Source organism: Poeciliopsis prolifica, unplaced genomic scaffold (genome assembly GCF_027474105.1).
Source record: "Poeciliopsis prolifica strain line A6 unplaced genomic scaffold, Auburn_PproV2 SCAFFOLD006, whole genome shotgun sequence".
Taxonomy (NCBI): Eukaryota; Metazoa; Chordata; class Actinopteri; order Cyprinodontiformes; family Poeciliidae; genus Poeciliopsis; species Poeciliopsis prolifica.
Genome location: NW_026562381.1, coordinates 2,277,905 through 2,292,080, shown reverse-complemented (window position 1 = coordinate 2,292,080; position 14,176 = coordinate 2,277,905). Strand labels below are relative to the sequence as shown.

The 14,176-nt window shown below is 36.5% G+C and overlaps 1 protein-coding gene across 4 annotated transcripts; it reads right to left on the bottom strand.

The window, feature by feature from the left end:
• Positions 1–209: 209 nt before the first annotated feature.
• Positions 210–13,621, bottom strand: LOC129360791 (synaptotagmin-like protein 4). 4 transcript variants are annotated; one of them, XM_055031202.1, is made up of 18 exons: positions 13,383–13,621; positions 13,232–13,280; positions 12,040–12,232; positions 10,446–10,661; positions 9,562–9,671; positions 9,385–9,484; positions 9,118–9,285; positions 8,228–8,330; positions 8,046–8,136; positions 7,887–7,972; positions 6,922–7,011; positions 6,447–6,613; positions 6,023–6,125; positions 4,258–4,419; positions 2,784–2,889; positions 2,601–2,709; positions 1,689–1,897; positions 210–885 (listed from the first exon to the last, which is right to left on the bottom strand). In XM_055031202.1, exons 3-18 carry the CDS (start codon positions 12,156–12,158, stop codon positions 737–739), a joined length of 2,088 nt encoding a protein of 695 aa, XP_054887177.1. In that variant the 5' UTR covers positions 12,159–12,232; positions 13,232–13,280; positions 13,383–13,621; the 3' UTR covers positions 210–736. The 4 variants fall into 4 exon arrangements, with proteins under 4 accessions (XP_054887177.1, XP_054887181.1, XP_054887178.1 ...); XM_055031206.1 differs by lacking the exon at positions 9,118–9,285 and having other exon boundaries at positions 13,383–13,620; XM_055031203.1 differs by lacking the exons at positions 13,232–13,280; positions 13,383–13,621 and adding an exon at positions 12,937–13,061.
• Between the last annotated feature and the right edge of the window lie 555 nt (positions 13,622–14,176).

Here is a 14,176-nt window from a genome sequence, read left to right as displayed (position 1 = left end):
CTTGGGTTGATGACAATAAAATATGTGAAGCACTAAGTTGCTCATGAACAGAGACGTTCATACGGAAACTACCACAATGTCTAAAACGGATGTTATTAATCAGTTTGAGCTAAATTTAATTTAATAATCAAATCAACAAGTAACTAAGTCATTTAAATGTTTCCATCCCAAGTTGGACGCAAATAGAAAGGAGTGCAGACAAGAACACGATGGGTTTAACTTTTATTGGTTCAACAGATGTGACTGATAACTCCACACAAAATCTTAATAAACTTAGTCATTTAATTTATTCAAATAAGGGGTTTAATTGAAGTTCTATAAATATAAAAGTAATAAGAATAAAGCATAGCGGTGGTTTTCATCCAAACCCAGAAATTCTCCATAATACCGGTTTATAATTGTTTTCCTTCATAGTGTTCTTCTGTAAGAAATTCTAAAGATAATGGTGAAAAATTAAAAAACTTCTGTGTCCTACATTATTTTAAATAGTAATACATGCAGTCAGAGTTTGAAAAAAAGTGCCTAAGTGTGAAGGTTTGGTACATTTTCAATAGTAACACCAATCAGGAGTTGGTGAATTAAGCCGAGTCCAGGACAGAGAGAGAGGAGTGAGCAGGCACTGAAACTGCAGCAGCTGAGCTTCTGGTCAGATGAGTTTGGTTTCTCCAATGAATCCAGACTCCAGTTTGTCTCAGAGGCCAGGGCTTATCACATCAGATCATTTTCAGCTCTGTCCTCATTTACCCTTCGTCTTTCCCATTGAGGAACGCAGTGGAAGAGTGCCCTCTGCCCACGAGTCGGGGTACTGCATCATCTTCTGCCACAGGCTGATCTCCTCTCCCACAGACTCCAGCTCCACTTCCTGTTTTCCTATTTTCACAGCGCCTGCAGTGTGAAGATTACACGGCATCCGTTATGATCCAAGATGGAAAATTCCTTCAACTCATATTATATTCACACAAGGGAAAAAAGTGAAGTAGTGATGATCTTACAGGAAACCTAACTGGAAAATTAAGAGATACAATATATACAATGTTCTTTCCATTATCCACAAATAAAGAGCTCATCTTTAAATATTAAAATGATTAAAATGACATTTTTTATCTGTTTTAACTACGCGACCTACAGTTGTAATTTTAAGTAATTTGGTATACAGCATTTTTATAAATTTTACTTTGTAATTTAACATTCTTCACGACATTGCTCCTCCATTACGTTTCTACCAGTGTTGAACTAAGATGTAGTTCATATAATGAGCTCATTATAAAAGAAGTTCGACCAGGTGTTTGCCAAAAGCTGCTGGCTAGTCTGAAGGAGCTGATTTGGGGAACGCTCAGAAGATTGAAAACTGCGGCTCAGATGTGGAGCTGCACCTTGAAGGCTGATTCAAGTCCATCAAGGTGTTTTACACAGCTGAATGGTTGCCATGGACATTAAAGGATGCTCAAGCATTAGAGAATCAAGGAAACACTTCAGGTGTGTTTTAGATGAGGAAATAACATAATTCAAAGCTAAAACAAAGTAAATATTACATAATACCACCTCTTTAAAATGCTGTTCGTCTCTTAGTATGAATCAGGATTTGCTAGCATTTCCTGACAACGCTTAATATGATTAACTTGATGAAGTTCTGTTGTTTATTTTAAGATTTTCTTCTGAAGCTGAAAACAGAAACATTAGTTTTTTACCTTTTCCTGAGCTGAGGCGGACTCCTCCCAGGAACTCGTTGCTCAGCATGGCCTCTCTGTCCCACACCGTCAGCTCCAGGCACATCTCTCTCAGCTGCTCCAGACTCAGCTCTTTGTACACAAACGTGCTGTTATACTGGGGGTTCAGGTTCTTCTTCACGATGTCGGTCTTCTTCTTTGCGCTCTTCGTCTTAGACGGGAACAAGTACCTGCAGAGCCACAAATACAAACCCAGTTAATTAAGAAATGTTTTCATAATTGTCATCAATTCAACTATAAAGGATGGAAATCAAGAATCGGTTCACAGTAGTTCAATTTATCCACTGATCGGTTCCTGTAATGCATTTGCGTGATGACGTGTCGTACATGCTCCGTATTTTAAATGAGAAAATATCCGAGATGACATCATGGCGGAAACGTTCCAAAATATCTTTAGATTTCTCAAGAAAAGACAAAACTATGATCGACTGGAACATGGTCATAACTCTAATCACAATGAAAGGAGCAAATACCTCCGTCATCCTCAAACAGTTCACAGCAACATTAGTGACTCTGATCACAGCGTCTTCTGCTTAAAAGTCCCAGGTAACAATAAACTCCTCCACATTATTGTGTTAATGTTCGTGCCACACTGAATGAATAATCCCCAACATTCAGTTAGTATATTTTCAGACGAGGTTTGTTTATTATATTAAAAACACAAAAACTGTTGGCGTGCAGAAAGTTGCAAGTCATGTTAAAATGTTTGACACACAGATTCTTATTGTTAAAGCAAGTTTTAATTTTGTTTCAGTCAAATACGTCATGGTGCATATTTTGAATTAAGGAGTTTATTTGGCAACTCAATAAGAATCGATAAGTGGGATCAATAATGAATTGATATCAGTTCCCATCCCCAGGCGTGTAACGCACCCTTTCACAAAGCTGTCAGACGTTCCCCCGGGTTTCATTGCCATCAGGTTCTTCGCTTCTTTAATCAAGACATGCAGCTCTCCACTCTCCACAGGCGGCGCTTTTTTACCTGAAAATAAGAAACAAAAACTGACAGAAAGGGTTTTAAAGTGCATGGAAACAAGCCGGTTTCTGAGACGTTACCTTTGACTTTCTCTGCGGTCGTCTTTTTGGGCGTGACATATTTCAGTGAGATCACCAGCTCTCCTTTGTACTGAGCAAACGGTGAAGCTGGCACAACCGATCCCACCTGTTAAAAGTCAAACATTTAGGAATCAAAACATGAATATAAGCAAAAAACAAGTATTGTTGTGAGGAAGAGCAACTGGACTGTCTCCTGTTTTAAAAACATCAAATTTCTCTACTGGCTCCATTATTCAGCTGCTGCTGCTGATCAATGTTTCTGCCACATCAGTGACGTAAGAGCGGCACAGAAACAGACTGAAGGAGCTGCATTTACAGAAAAATTAAGTTTAAACCTCAATCTTTTAGACACTCATAAATATCTGAGGTAATAGAAAGTATAAATATCTTTAAAGGTGGCCTGTAATTTTAAAGGTTTTTGAAGACAGATTATGACTGCAGGGAGTTTTGGACTAATGGCAGAAAAATCTTATTTCAGAGGCATTTAAAAAAAAAAAAAAAAAAAAAAGAACTACTATGACCTGGTTGCTAAATTGACAGTAATTTTGAAGTGATATGAAATCTCTTCTGACGATGCCTCTTAATAAAAAAAGTTGATGCCTGCATAAACAATAATACTGTACTTATTACCTAAGGCAAAAAGGGAAACGACTTACAGTGATATTTAACAGATTAATAACTATACCAGGTTTTTACACATTTTTTAAAGACTTTTCTAAACTCTGAGTTCTAGAGTTATTTCCCGTTGCTTGAATAAGAACCTTGACAAAAAGTTTTAGGCAAATATTTCTATATATGTAAACATATAAATAAAATGAGCGATAGGACTAATGGGTTAGTGAATAAACGGATCAAAAAAAGGCTGGTGGAGGGATACAACATTTAGTTGAGATACACTGCAAAAATAGAAAATCTTACTAACCATTTTTGTCTAATTTCTAATGCAAATGTCTTAGTACATTTGCAATAAGATAAAACTAACTTACAAACAACTCTTAGCTAAATAACAGCTTGTTTTAAGTCAATAATTTCTTAAAAAGTACTAGATTATAATTTGCCAGTAGTACTCTCTCATTTCTCAAAAGTAAGAAATTAATAATTAATCCGGTATCTTGCTGAAAAGTTACTTGTAAGGAACTACACTTGAACTAAGTGTAGCTAAGATAGCAATCAGGAAAACTACAACTCTTTTTTCTTAATTGATGTTCTATCTCGACAATAAAATTGTTTTAATCAAATTCTGTAATTTTCCAGACTGTGAAAATAAAGGCCTGTGGTCAGCAGCAGGCTTTAGACCAAGAATCTGGTTTCCAAACTTCAATTTCTGTGAGATATTAACACCTATATACACATTTTCTGTAAGTTTTGTTTTCCCTTCAGATGTTTTTGTACAGGAAGGCTATAAACTAGATAGAAAATACCCATCATCCACCAGAAAACCTTGTTTCAGGACAGAATCGTCTTTATAATCTACCTTTCCCATGAGAGCCATTTGTTCCTCACATCCTGACTCGAGGTCTTTGCAGTCCAGAGGGACCTGCACCTCTCCCAGGAAGGCGTTACGGCTGAGGCGACCGCTATGCCACACCGACATCAGCAGGCTGCGGTTGACCAGCTGAGAACGGACGATGGAGTACTGGACGCCAAAAAACAGATAAAGAAGGGTTTCTCAAGGTTTCAGAAGTTAAAGTAAAATTTAATGCATGTAGCAAGGCAGAAATGTACAAAAAACAGAAAATCATATTTGAAATCAACTTTATACCATTAGGTAGATTTGGTTTCAGTGAGGTAAGCCACCTGTCTTGCCAAACAGGAAACTTGACAGATGTATAACAAATATAAAAATAAGCAGATTAAAGTGGAACGGTGCCCTACTTTTTCAAGCACAGAATGAATGCAGCAATGTACCAATTAGCAAGAGCAAATGGCAAACATGAACATCGTACAGCCAATAGCCGATAAATTTAACTAGAGGTGCCCCAACCTTTTGAAATAATTTAGTTAAAACCAGTGGGTGACTCAAACATTTCACTGACAGAAAAGGAAGAAAAAAATAACATGACGTAAATAAGGCCAACTTACATTTTTAAAAATAAATTTAAGGTCTTAATTTTTTATACACAAATTTAAGACTTTTTAAGGCAGAGTGGACATCCTGTAAAGCCGGGTGTCAAACTCATTTTCATCTTGGGCCATATCAAAAATCCAAATGCTCTTAAAGGGCCGGTTGTGCCAGAATGTATTGATAAAACCAATTAAACTGTTAGAATATTAATAAATAGCTGTTCTTCTGGAATTTTGTGACTGTTTTAGAGCTTTCTTTTTGTTTGTTTTTTGGCAATCAAAATGGGAGATTTTGTGGTGTCCATTAAGAAATTTTTGTAATTAATTTTTCAATATTTGCGCTGATGTATGATATAAAATGTGACTTTATTACTATTATGGACTGTAACTTGACATCAAGTAAGGCTGAGGCAGCAGTCACTTAAACTCACTTAAACCAATTTAAAGAAATTACGCAGTAAAATATAAACAATTATGGAAATGCATTTATTTTGTGTGAATTTTGCAGATTTGTGAAAAACTGGAAGGATTCATTCAGTAATTTGGAGTCTAGAGGGCCACATAGAAACCTACGGTGGGCCAGATGTGGCCCTCGAGCCTTGAGTTTGTGCTGTAAAGGCTTGTCTGGTGGAGAGGTAACGATAAAGACCATGGACGAAAAACAAAACATTTAAATTTTCTCAACTTGTACCTAATGATTGCCAAATTCGACAACTACACACACATACATACAGTGTATATATATATATATATATATATATATATATATATATATATATAAATATACACAAATTTATATATATATATATATATATATATATATATATATATAAATATATATATATATAAATATATATAAAATATATATATAAATTATATATAATAAATATATATATATATATATATATATATATATATATATATATATATATATATATATATATATATATATATATATATATATATAAATTCATCTAATTTCCCTGTAAGCTGCTCTGTTTGTGTTTCAGCTGCCTCCACTGAAAGCGGGACCAAAAATCAATATTTGACAATAGCTGTACTTATCTGCAAAGTAAATACAGATCCTAAGGTCAGAGTGGGTGTGGTCATTAGTCGGAGCAAGCAGTGCAAAAAAAACAAGTGAAATTTTCTTTAAGCTAAAATGCAAAGTTCACCTTCATAGTTTCATTGTAGACGGGGTTGATGGTGTTTTTCTTGATGCTGGTTTTTCTCTTGCTTTGACGTGATTTGTCTGGGAGGAGGTAACATTTCACATAACTGAAGCACAAAACAAAGAGAAAAAATAAGGATGAAAGAAGTTTAGGTTTTTCCAAGGAACTGCTGGTCTTCTGCAGCATTTCCTGAGGTGAATGTTGACATACAATTTCCTGTGAAGTTCAGCTAATCACCAAAAGGATGCAAGAATCGACCCTGTGTAAACAGAACAGCCTCTTATCTAAACTGATCAAAGCTGAGGAAACATCGCTGAGGCGTGTTTGCACTTCAAAAACGCACAGAGACCATCAGTACTGCTGCTCAACAAGTTCAGGATTTTATTCGCTAGTTTTTGTGTCGTACAGTTGGAAGTTGAAAACTCACGGGTTGGAAACGAGCCGTGATGCGTCGGCGTAGGCCAGACTGTTGCACTGCTTGATGAACACGTGGAGGCTCTGTGTGTGTTCATCGTACTTCAGAGAGAAGACCACGTCGCCGCTCACCTCCACGCTGTCGAAGTCTCCGGATTCACTGTAAATACTCATCATGCTCTGCACAAACAGACGTGAGGAGTCAGTAATAAAGTCTGCATTTTAAAGCAAACATTAATTTTTAGATAACTGCTGCTCGGACATTTCCTAAAGGACCAACTGCGTTTTTTTGATATCCAAATCCTGTATAAACATGCAAGAATTTGCCATTTTCTTTAAGATAATTTGTATCAAAACTGAGTGAACAGGCGTTCTAGATGAGCTCAGGATTTCCGAACTTGAGGCAGGAAATTCTGAGGTTAAAGAGACTCATTTAGATCAGCTGATATCAGCTGTGCATGCTGTAAGAAATGTCAGAGCATTAACACCTTTGAGCTCTGCAGACTGGAGGTACTTCTGGCCATCGACATTTTATGAAAGTTAACCAAGCGATCGATATCTTCCTCCTCCTCATCCTCCTGTGTGGTCATAAAAAAATTAAAAATAAACACAACAGTCACACTACACAGCCAAGTTCATTACAATATCAGCAGCTTGAGTGATCCAGGTTCAATTGGGTAAACTTTGACTTTCTGGTCATGTATGTTTGTTCTATCACTTATGAAAACTCAGTCTTAGATAAGTATAAATATTAAGTACTATGCCCGTCACAATAAATCACTTAAAACAAACTATTTCCATTTGTATTATTTATCCTTTTTTTTCTACCAAAAACTGGATAACAAAAGTCTTCAGTCTGGTGATTTGGTCTCAACATGCTAATTTTTAAAAGGACATTTTTGTTTACAGAGGCATCATAATTGAATTTATTTGTCGTTTCTGTTGTTTAGTTTATTTAGTTTGGATATTTGAAATGTCTTCCAGTTTGTTGAACGGGAAATGTTGATTAGAATTTTGAGTTTATTTATCTTTGAGAAAATGTGTTCTTCCATTGTTATTATTATTACATTACTTGCAAATGGTCTCAAAATTACAATATTATCATTTATCACAATGACGATAATATTGCGATAACCAATATCATCACAGTATTGCGATATTAAGAGTCCTTGAGAGTCCTCAAGGCTCTATTCTTGGGTCACTTTTTTGCTATTTCTATCTGCTCCCCTCAGATCAGAGGTATATCAGAATTTGTTGTTATGATGGGCCTATTGAGTACATGCAATAATCAAGCATAAGCAAAAAGTGGAAACATCCAAACCCAATCAAGTACTCAACTGCCCCAATCAAGGCATTTTTAATGATTGCATCACAGACAGCAATTCCTGATCAGAACCAAAAAGAAACGATACAATAAAGATTCTATAAATATAGGATTATATTCACAACTTACCTGTATGTCTAAGCCTGGAACTGAGCGGCTTCGCTTGCCCATTGAAGTCTCTGGTTCCTCACGCAATTCAAGTGTTGATGAACACTCTAATGGGACATAAACAGAAGCTAGTTGGGTATAATAAAGTAATTAACAGTTTTTCTAAGTGGGATTATTAACCTTTGGGTTTTGGCTCTATTTTCACGCTTTTCTTGAAGAGTCGTTCAACTTCCAGGTCAAAGCTCGCGTTGAGGGGTTTCACATCCAGAGCCTCCAGGACAAAAAAGTATTATGGGCAAAATATAGACACACATATAAAAACAAAAATTACAATCATTTAAGATTGAAGTAACTGTCCTTACAGAGCTGGTGTTTGAGCTGCCGCTTCCAGTTCTGACAACATCTGTTTTGCCTGGCGCTGTTGGACTGGAGGCTGCCGGGCTGGGGGGAACGGAGCTGTGAGCTCTGCAGGAAAATACACATCTACTGGAAGAAACGCTTTGGAAATGTGCAGCTTTATTCTGCTACTCAAGAACACAAAACAAGAAAAATAAATACCAGGACCAGTTAAAAAAAAAAAATAAATAACATTCCTATGATTTATTAAGTTACTAAGACATTCCAGAAATTAAAGCCTTATTTCAGGTGAATATTTAGAAATATTCTGTAATTCAACTTGGAGTTGTTTTTATAATTTAGCTCCCATTTATTCACTGAAAAAAACGGTGGTTATTTTTAGGGATGCACTGACTGCAATCAGTCAATGACTGGCCAATCGATCTTGAAAAAGACTAACCTGATTTTTTTGTCTGAAATTTTGTTAAACCAGAAAGTTGCTGCGATGGCAACCGTGAGGTGACTATTGTTTACTGTGAATGGACAGACATGACGGGCCAGTCGAACCTCTCTCATGGGAGAGCAGAAGAGGCAGTGGTTAATTTTTAAACTGTTGCAGAGGCAGATGAGATCACCTACACATGTAAGTATCGGCCGATCTCTCATCTCCCAAAATTAAGGAAATCGGCTGCCTGATAAACCGCTGTACCTCTAGTTATTTGTCTCTATTTCTATACATCATTGGTAAAAAGCTCATATATGCTTGAATTGATTGTTAGATCTTAAAATGATGTCAAATAAAGATAATTTAAGGTAAGTAGTATAAAGTACATGTAAATAATACGAGTTACGGTTTCAGTTTCCACTTCACTTTTTATTTTAAGGCTTGTCTAAACGGCGTTAAATGTGAATTTACCTCAGTTGCTCAGGAGTTGCCCGACCGGATTCAGTCTCAGTTTTAGCGCTAAAGATACTGATGTTTTCTGCAGACTCTGTGTCACTGCGTAGAGGTTTTGCAGAAACATTATCCTTTGGTTCAAGAGATTCCATTGAAGCAATAGATCCTGAATTCTCACTTGACTGACTGCCAATAAAAATTTAACAAATAGTTGTGAAATATTCCTTTCTGTGCATTGTGATAAACCTTGCACTAATCCTTCAGAAAACAAGAATGATGACTCACTCTGTGTTAACGGGTGGATTTTTCTGTCTGGGCAGAGGCACTGGCTGGGGAAGAACTGTAGTTCTCAAGAGTTTTTCTCCTGTCGTTTCACGTTTTCTCGCTATATGAATAAAATAAGTTGTTAGAACCAGAAACAGAACCACTGAAGCTCACGTCTGGTTCTCGTTCTTAACTAACCTGCTGGTCTCTTTTTCAGGGAGACCCTCACAAGGTCATGCCCAGGATTCATAGAGAAACGATTAACTCTTTGATCGTAGAACCAATCGCCCGTCCTCTTCTTTACGTCCCTGAAATGTATTACAAACACATTCAGAGAAGTGTGGAAACAAGAATTTATATTCACTAGGCATAAACATCTAGTTGGATACATGGCAGCAGGGGCTGGTGATGCAACTTCTGAATAAAAGTCTGTGGTATTGATGCTAGTTGTAGCAAAACAAGGTTGAATTTTTGCAGTAGATTAAAGTGTTTTCAGTTTAACGTCTTGATTTTGTGTAGAACACTTTGAATTATCTTAAAGTCCTCAAGGCTCTATTCTTGGGTCACTTTTAGGCAATTTCTATCTGCTCTTCTCAGATCAGAGTGTGCAGTAGTACAACATCTCATCATAACCTGCATTTTTATTGAATTGTGTAATCTGACATTTTGCCTATTGAAAGGTACTGTAGGTACTGTATTTATGTATGCTGATGACAACTTTGTATTTCTGTCACCACATAATCATAGTCATTGATTTGGTGCAACTGTTAGGGTTGTCAAAATCATCAATATCTAAATGTAATATATCCTGCAAAATCAATTACTTAAAGATACTTATTTGCATCAATAGGTACAAACTGATAAATTTACATTTGTCAAAATAGTTGATTTCTTCTGTAGCAATAGAAACTCAGCCCCGTTCCAAAGTTCTGCTGCTAGAAGTTGGTTTGTGGCCCTTTGATTAATATTACGTGGCCCCTGACAGCAATTCAAAAAATTTTGGAGTGGTTTTAAAGAAATGCAGTAATAGCAATGACAGCAGATATGCAAGAATGAGGGAAACAGAACAAAACAGTTCTTACGTTTCTTTGATACAAACGTTGCACAGCCAGGATCCATTGGGCAAGACTGCTTGGCAGTTTCGGCACACGTAGTGATTGCATATTTTACACTGGTTGGAGAAAACCGACAGACGACGAAGAGGCTCCTGGCATCGGCCACAGCTCCGCTCGCTGTAACTTTCACCGCCACGTTTGGCCCCTTTCCGTTTGACCTCCAGCAACTCTGACTTCAGCTTCCTGAGATAAATAACCAACAACCACCACTTCAACTAAGCATTTATGCAGACAGGGAGCTCAGGAGTGTTGTATATGTGCTTTCAATAAAGAAAATGTAAATGAAAAAGTTAAGAATAAAAAAAAAATAAAATAGAAACTATACAAAAAATACATCTGAAAAAATTTGAATGTTGTACATGAAAAGTTCAACATTTTGAATCAACTTCAGAAAGTAAAACTCATTATAGACTAAAACAATCCATGCCTTTTTTAATATGATCATTGTGGTTTGCAAATAATGAAAGTCCAACTTAAATAGAGAATTCACACCAATAATTTCCACATTTTTCAGAATATAAGTAGTACCTTTTTGCAGAACCAGAACCAGCCAAACTAGTTCTGGGTCTGCAACTTATAGTCCATGTTTTTTCCTTTTTGTGACTCATGTTTTTTTAATGATGTGTTAAATGTTAATTCATACCAGCGGACATGAACAATGAAATACAGTAAATAAAAACACCTGCAAAGCTTATACACCGTCTTCACAGGTAAAAATTACAGACCAGACATTGCATCATTAATGCTCCAGAAAACAGTAAGCCATAAACAGTCACTGCTTGTTTCTCAAAGAGTTTTGTATCCAGGAATATTGAAAGAAAGTTGAGTGGAAGGAAAATTTGCACCAGCAAAGAAAACAAATTTGATGGATCTTCTTTGGCTACCTAAAAGCTCACGTAGCATTTAGCACCATCCTAAATGCTACTAGTCTGAAGCCAGCACTCTTCAGTGTGAATGTTATTGTTGAATAAAGACAACTAAAATGTAGCCATTAAGTTATCAAAATTGGTGAACTAATAGATGGATGGTTAGAAAATTGAATGAAGAAATGAAAGGACATGATTGCTAAATGGATGAAAACATAAGAGTTGAAGGGAAGGAACATGTTTCCTTTAACAAAATGTGTAAAATAATACCATTGCAATTAATTTAGTTTTTTAAAATGTTTCAACTTTCTGGTGTTAAAATCCTGTCAGAATTTAATGTTATTGTTTCTCCCTAAATGAAAGTACTTTTGTAATCCTACCAATTTGCATACACACTGCAAAACAACCTGCTTTGCATAGATGGGATGGAAAAAGAAAAGCATTTCCATGTTTGTCCAGACTTTTAAAATGTAAAACTACTATTTATGGATTTGAAAATGGTAAGTTAAGCCAACTAAAGACAGAAATTAATCATAGTACTTGCAAATGCATTGATGTAAAAATATTTTTATGGCAATCTTTGAAATATAACTTACTGTGTCACAAGAGGAACATGAAATTAAGGGAACCCCAATGTTTAAATGTGCTGTCTGTGAAAACATAACATATTTTGGTACTCTCTGGTCTCTTCTCACCGTACTCGTTTGTCTTCCACCATCCTCAGCTCCTCATCCCGTCGTAGCACTTCCAGGATAAGCTCCCGTTCCGAATCAGACAGGAAGCCCAGGTTGATCAAATCAGGAGCCTCCGGCATTGTGTCTTTAACTAAGAACAGTCAACTCAGGAGAACTGGGACGACTTGATGGATGGAACATAGACTCCAAGAGCCTGCAAAGAAGATACCAATAGAAAGTTTCTGCAGAGCTTGACAGAACTTGTAGCTCCACTCAGCAGAATGTGGTTCATTTATAAGAGCCAGAAAAACTAAAAGGACCGAATGCTTCATGCCATGACGATTAAACCACATTTCAAATGATCAAAAAATATTTTCCCACAGCATTTTAGTCAGAAATTCTGAAAAAGGATCGCGACATGCAGCTCCCCACCTAAAACAAACAAAACAAATGCATAAAAAGAAGCAGGAGGATTTAAATATCCCAGAGACATCCTCCGCTGGGGTTAAATGTTTTGATTAATGAAGGCTGAAACAACATGAACTTGGCCATCATGGAGGGTTCCCACCCTGTAAAGATACAGAGCAGGGTGGAGTTCAACACCATAATCATTTGCTTAAACTCAACATCAGTTTTATAGTAAGCCATATTCCTACCTCACATAAAAGCTTCATTAGAAGGAAACCTTACAGGAATAATCTATGAAACCGTTTCCTCATAGTTTGAATGCCAACAGTTAATCAGGACCTGTTGGGCAACTTGTGGGTGATAAAACACCTACCAGTAACAGCTGATTTTAACAAAAGACAAGGAGAACTGCTGCTAATACAGTTTATCAACGTTTGCCACAATGTATATACAACCCTAATAAATCTATTGGCAAGTGGATAATGCAAATAAGAACAGATTCAAACTCACAAGTGACTACAACGCTCGTATGGCATTTAAAACTAAACGGTTTAGATTTGTGAAATCTGGCGATTAAACCCCGTTTAATGAAGCCCACCATTAGCCGTTAATCACCGCACCAACGGTCGAACGTTGACGTACGTTACGTCAAGAGCCTCAAACTGCACGCGCAGTTTCCCTAACTATCCACATTAACGAGTACTGACTGTTTTGGGTTGCATAGAAACGGGTAAAAATTGTAAGTCGGTACAGTTACGTAAAAGTGTCTAAAATGATCTAGCTAATTAGTGAGAACTGCACACACCTGTTGGTAAAAGTCGATACCAGTGCGCTGTCGGCGTTGACTCGGGTTACTGTGAGAAACAACGACAGGAAACAGGAAAAAAAAAAAAAAAAACAACGATTAAGAGCTTTAAAAAAAACAGAAACGATCCGGTAGAAGTAACTTCACTCACCGCCACGGTCCAAACCGCACCTCCACGCTGATTAGTATTCCTCCCTGCTCCAGTGCCTGGTGTTGTTTTCTCTTTCTTCCTGCCCTGCGGGATCCGAACCACTGCCCGGAAGATGAAGGAAAGTTTGCTGCACTCGCCTTTCCACATTTTCCATGACAGGTGCTTTTCTTTTGCTCCGTTTACCACAGAGTGAAACGCTGAATGTGGAAAATCGGCCCAATAATCGGTTTTTCCTCATATCCCAGCTGTTTTTCTTCGTTTTGGCCAGAAAGTTGGACCGGGAAGAGCTTCATTTACAGCTCCAGAAATAATGGAAATAATTTAATGTTAACATTTTTTTCTCCTTTTCTTTAGATTTTTATCTTTTTGTTAAAGTTTTATGTAATCAAAATAATTTTCAATAAATCATAAAGGTACTTTATTTCCCCAAAATTTGTATCCAGTCTCCAGTAGCAGTCAGTCTTACAGTGATCTGAAGAGACCTCTGACTAAAGACTGTTTCTGTAAGACATGCTAAAAGCTCAATTTCAAGAAATCTATCATATTTTCAAATCTAACCAGAGTTAAATCTAATGCACGTATTAAAAATTTAAACAAACATTTAAAATAAAAATGTTAAAAACAAAAGCATTCCAGGAAAGTCAGCTTCAATTTGAAGTAAAGAGAGGAAAGGGGCCACAGTTTAGCAGTAATATTAATCAGTATAAACTAATTTGTAACCAGAAATAATTAATGTTGAGAATGTTGCTACCAACAAATCTTCTTTTTTTCTTTAAAACAACTTTAACTTTTTG